This window comes from Chrysochloris asiatica, unplaced genomic scaffold (genome assembly GCF_000296735.1).
Source record: "Chrysochloris asiatica unplaced genomic scaffold, ChrAsi1.0 scaffold00179, whole genome shotgun sequence".
NCBI classification, from domain to species: Eukaryota; Metazoa; Chordata; class Mammalia; order Afrosoricida; family Chrysochloridae; genus Chrysochloris; species Chrysochloris asiatica.
The window spans coordinates 902,191-906,479 of NW_006408697.1; the positions used below are offsets into that span (position 1 = coordinate 902,191).

The 4,289-nt window shown below is 36.3% G+C and overlaps 1 protein-coding gene across 1 annotated transcript in view; it reads right to left on the reverse strand.

Moving 5' to 3' along the window:
* The window catches only part of RYR2 (ryanodine receptor 2 (cardiac)), a 786,033-nt gene that overhangs the window by 111,371 nt on the left and 670,373 nt on the right, over window positions 1-4,289 (reverse strand). Inside the window, exon 85 of the mRNA XM_006872010.1 lies at window positions 695-775. Within this exon, the coding sequence (XP_006872072.1) occupies window positions 695-775 (81 nt within the window). The remainder of the gene's footprint in view (window positions 1-694; window positions 776-4,289) is intronic.

Genomic DNA, 4,289 nt, shown 5'->3' on the forward strand with positions numbered 1-4,289 from the left:
ATGTCAACTTGAGGACTAAGGTATGCATGACCCACATGCATTCAAAAGCTGGACAAGGAATAAGAAAGACCATGGAATAATTGATGTATTTGAATTACAGTGTTGGAGAAGAATATTGAAAGGACCATGGACCACCAAAAGAACAAACAAATCTGTCTTAGGAGAAGTACAACCAGAATGCTCCTTAGGTTTTGGACTCCTGTACTTTGAAACTACGATCAGTAGGGACCAGTCCCTGGAGAAGAATATCATACTTGGAAAAATGGAAGGTCAGTGAAAAAGAAGAGGACTCCCAACAAGATGGACTCACATAGGGGCTCAAACAGAACAACTATAAGGATGGCTGAGGACTTGCAGTGTTTCATTCTGTTGTCCAGAGAGTCATTGTGAGTTGGAACAGACTCAATTGCACTGAACACAACAACATTACCTGTCTACCCTAACTTAGGAAACTGACCAGCATGAAGGGAAGTGATCATGAAAGAACTCTGAAGGTGGAAGAGCAATATATGTTACTGTCCATGCATATAGCATAATGCCAAAAACTATTTGTTGAAAACCAACTCTACAGCACTTAGCAACAGCAACAGAGAAGAAGCATACATTGAAACTACAAGGTTGCTGTTCATACTGGTGTTAAAATATATATATATATATATATTGGTGCCACAACAGAGTCTGGGATCTCACAAACCTGAATTATGTCCCTCACAAAGAAGTTGGAGGAATCGGAAGAGGTCACAGGTGAACTCGTCATCCTGTAGTACTTTCTCTCCTGCAGAAAGGCCAACAGACAAAATGTTAGCAACCCCGGTGGGCAGCACTTCTTTCCCATTCCCACTCTATCACACTTCCATGTGAATCTAGCATCTAGCATCGTTCTGAACCAAAAACAGTCACAAATCATAGCCACATTTCTATCTGAAGCTCATAACGTCATGCACTTAGCATAGACAGATGTACTTTTTCTTTGTAAGAAAAGAACATTGAAATTTTAAAACCCAGATTTCTCTCTGTTAGAGGCAGCAGCATGGGTTTGGCAACATTTTACAAACAACCTGAAGGTTTAAACTTACTGTATTTTTGTTTTTGTCAGATGTATACAGTCAAGATCTTTTACAACGTTACAACGTTAAATTTGTTTTGTTCCCAGTGTCTGACCAAAAGACCCCATGCAAAGGCAGTCAGTGTACATAGGTAACAGAGGCAAGAGTTTCTGTGCTACAGAAGGATATCTGTGAAAACTAATTGCTAAAAAATGTTTACTGACTCATTGTAATGAACCCTCTCATCAGCTTGCCTGTTGACTCCAAATAGAATGAACGACTTGAGAAATATAAAATGTACTTGTGGTTGGAGCATTACTTCTAGAAGACCAGAAATTCGCAAGTGGACTTCAGTTTAAATGTCAAACCAAAAGAAAGCCACTGGTGTCTCCTGGTGTGAGAGCTAACTAGCATAAAGAAAGCTGAGAAGGACATTCCAAAGTCATGTAAGTTACTCTGCATCATCAAACACTACAAATATTTGTGGGGCAAGGATGAAGCCTCTGAAAAGGATTCAGAGACTTTACCTATGTTTCCATTTAAGTTCATTTTAATCATGAGTTACTTTGAAAGTGAAAACACAAAGAAACAAACAACAAACAGCACCACACAAATGAAAGCTGAGCTTCAATACATAAGGAGTTTGTGAGAAACATTTACACCAATATGAGTCTGTGCTAATCTAAAACCGTTGCAAAAGAAAAATGATGAAAAATGTTGTTTAAGCAGTGAACGGATGTGTACTAATGTATTTAAATAATAATTATAACTTTTTACAGACTGTAAATAATTGAGCTAAGAAAGAAAATTATGCAATGACTAAAATTATGAATATTCAAAATGACAGAGAACTGATGGACTTACCAGTCTGCCGTCTGTGACTTTCAAAGTGAGAGGCTTCATATAATGGGAGGGTTAGGAAGCAAAACCATTTTGAAAACTAATATAAACATTTAAAAAAGTGCATAAAAATCACTGTACTCGTCTCCCTGTCAGCCTGCAAGAGATGATATTTGGTGATGAAATTAAAATCACCAAGTATGCAAATCAGACGTTGGGGCAAGTTTCAGAGTTAAATGCACATTGGTCTAAATCCCAACTCATGGCTGATAAGTCCATTCCTCAGTTTTTGAGCTCATGGTGGGACAGGAAAGGAAGGAGAACACTCAGTGTAATAAACTCTCCATCATTTTTTTTTTTACCATTTCATGATGCATTTTAATCAGAAAAGTCTTTAAATTTTATTTAAGTTTAAATATTATGAGTTTTACATAAGACTTACTGATTCTTCCTCTCTGAGCCCTGCTAAAAAGTAATAAATCAATCATGTACGAACTTCCAATGTTCACACACTCAATGTGAAATACCCCTTATTGGAAAGAGTTCAGAGAAGTTAACAATGAAATAAGTATTGCATTGTCTACCTGTGTACCTAAAGACACTCTCTACAATGAAAGCAGATTGACAATGTAACGCTTTCTTGACTGTTGGCATGCAGGGTATTCTCTTGCCTGTATATCAAAACACATACTAGTAACTGCACTTCCATGAGGACACGCTACACATCACAGAATACACATGGGGAGGAGGAGGGGACAGTCGAGCCTTCAGTTAGCATCAAGTGTATAAACTTGATACCTTGTACACACTGGGCTGTTAGGGCTTCACAAACACATCACTCGGATTAAAATGCTGCCATTGCCCATGCTGCACGTCAGAGGGACAGAAACAGAGATGGATGATGGCTTTATGTCTGCAGCAGGTACAGGATCCACAGTCTAGTTTGTAATGTATGCAAAAGAAATTCCATTATAAGATGGAAACTAAGGTTGAGAACAGATAGCAGGATGGAATAAGGTGCAGTTGAAGAGCTCTAGCTTTCTTAGAATATTATTTGCATTAGCTACATGATGGCCGAATGTGAAAAACGTGAAAGACAGTCTTTTGGTTTCATTTGAAGTACTAAAGAGATTTCTAATTTCTACTACTATAATGAAGGGAGAGTTACTGTTGTTCCTGATGAGTTAATTAGTGAGTCTAAGTTTTCTCAGCTGTAAAATGCAAACAGCAATATGTACCCTGTCTTCTTCCCTGTGTCTTCAGAATATACATATTTTTATAAATTGTGAAAAGTTATTATTAGTAGCAGTGGCAATAAGAATAAAGATGTGAAAAACAAGTCCATGTAATATACAGTTTTTGAACATATCAATTATGTACATTTATATTTTCTGAAACCCATCTTAATTTTGTATACCGTATGATATAATACACCAAAATGTTCTCAAATATAACTTTCAATTGGGAGTAGTAAGTAGTCCTTATTTATTTAATCAGGCTACATGTAAAATGACAAATTCTAACTTAGAGATCTAACAAAGGTTGTTGCTGTTATGTACCGTCGAGTTGGTTCCAACTCACAGAGATATTGGTTCCAACACATAGAGATCCTATGTAAGGTTTCCAAGGAACGGCTGGTGGGTTTGAACTGCTGATCTTGTGGTTTCCAGACCAGTGCTTATCCTACAGTGTAACATCTAGAGGTAACACGCTTTAAAGGCTATTGTTTTACCCATAACTGGATTATCCAATTATATAGAAAAGCCTTGAGGGAGGCTTCCAAAAGCTTGTGGGAAAATTCCAGTTTCTTTTAACTCTATTTCTCCTTGAGCTTTTTGAAGACCCTTCATATAAGTATTGGCTTAAATTCAAAAAACAACTTTTTATGTGTTTTTATGTATGTAATGGTTACTTAGAATATCCCTGAACATAGTTCAAAGTACTTAGCCTATTCTGCAGAGACAGCTTAGAAAGCAGTTTAATTGGTGAAAACAAAATTTAATATAGAATTTTTTTAAACTACTATGTATAAATAATCATAGAATTGGGATGAGTAAACCCCAAAAGACTAAGCTGCCACTGTTATAAAGTCTTGTCATATCAATATGTCTAGTACTGCAGAGATATGAGGGTGAGTAACATGCCCTGTGATACAGACTGCAGAAAAGAATTGTCCTTATATTCTATTATTTACTGTAACTCAGAGCTCTTCCCGGCCATGGAGGAAATTATTCTCATCACTGATCTTCTGAAAACTTTAATATATATCTTGTATAATGGTGAAACTGAAGGACTAATGATAAAATGAAATGTTATATTAAACAAATGATAAAATGTTACTAAAAACCTGTTATTGAAAAATTAAGTATTTCTTTTCATGAGGGTAGTTTTAATGAGGGTGGT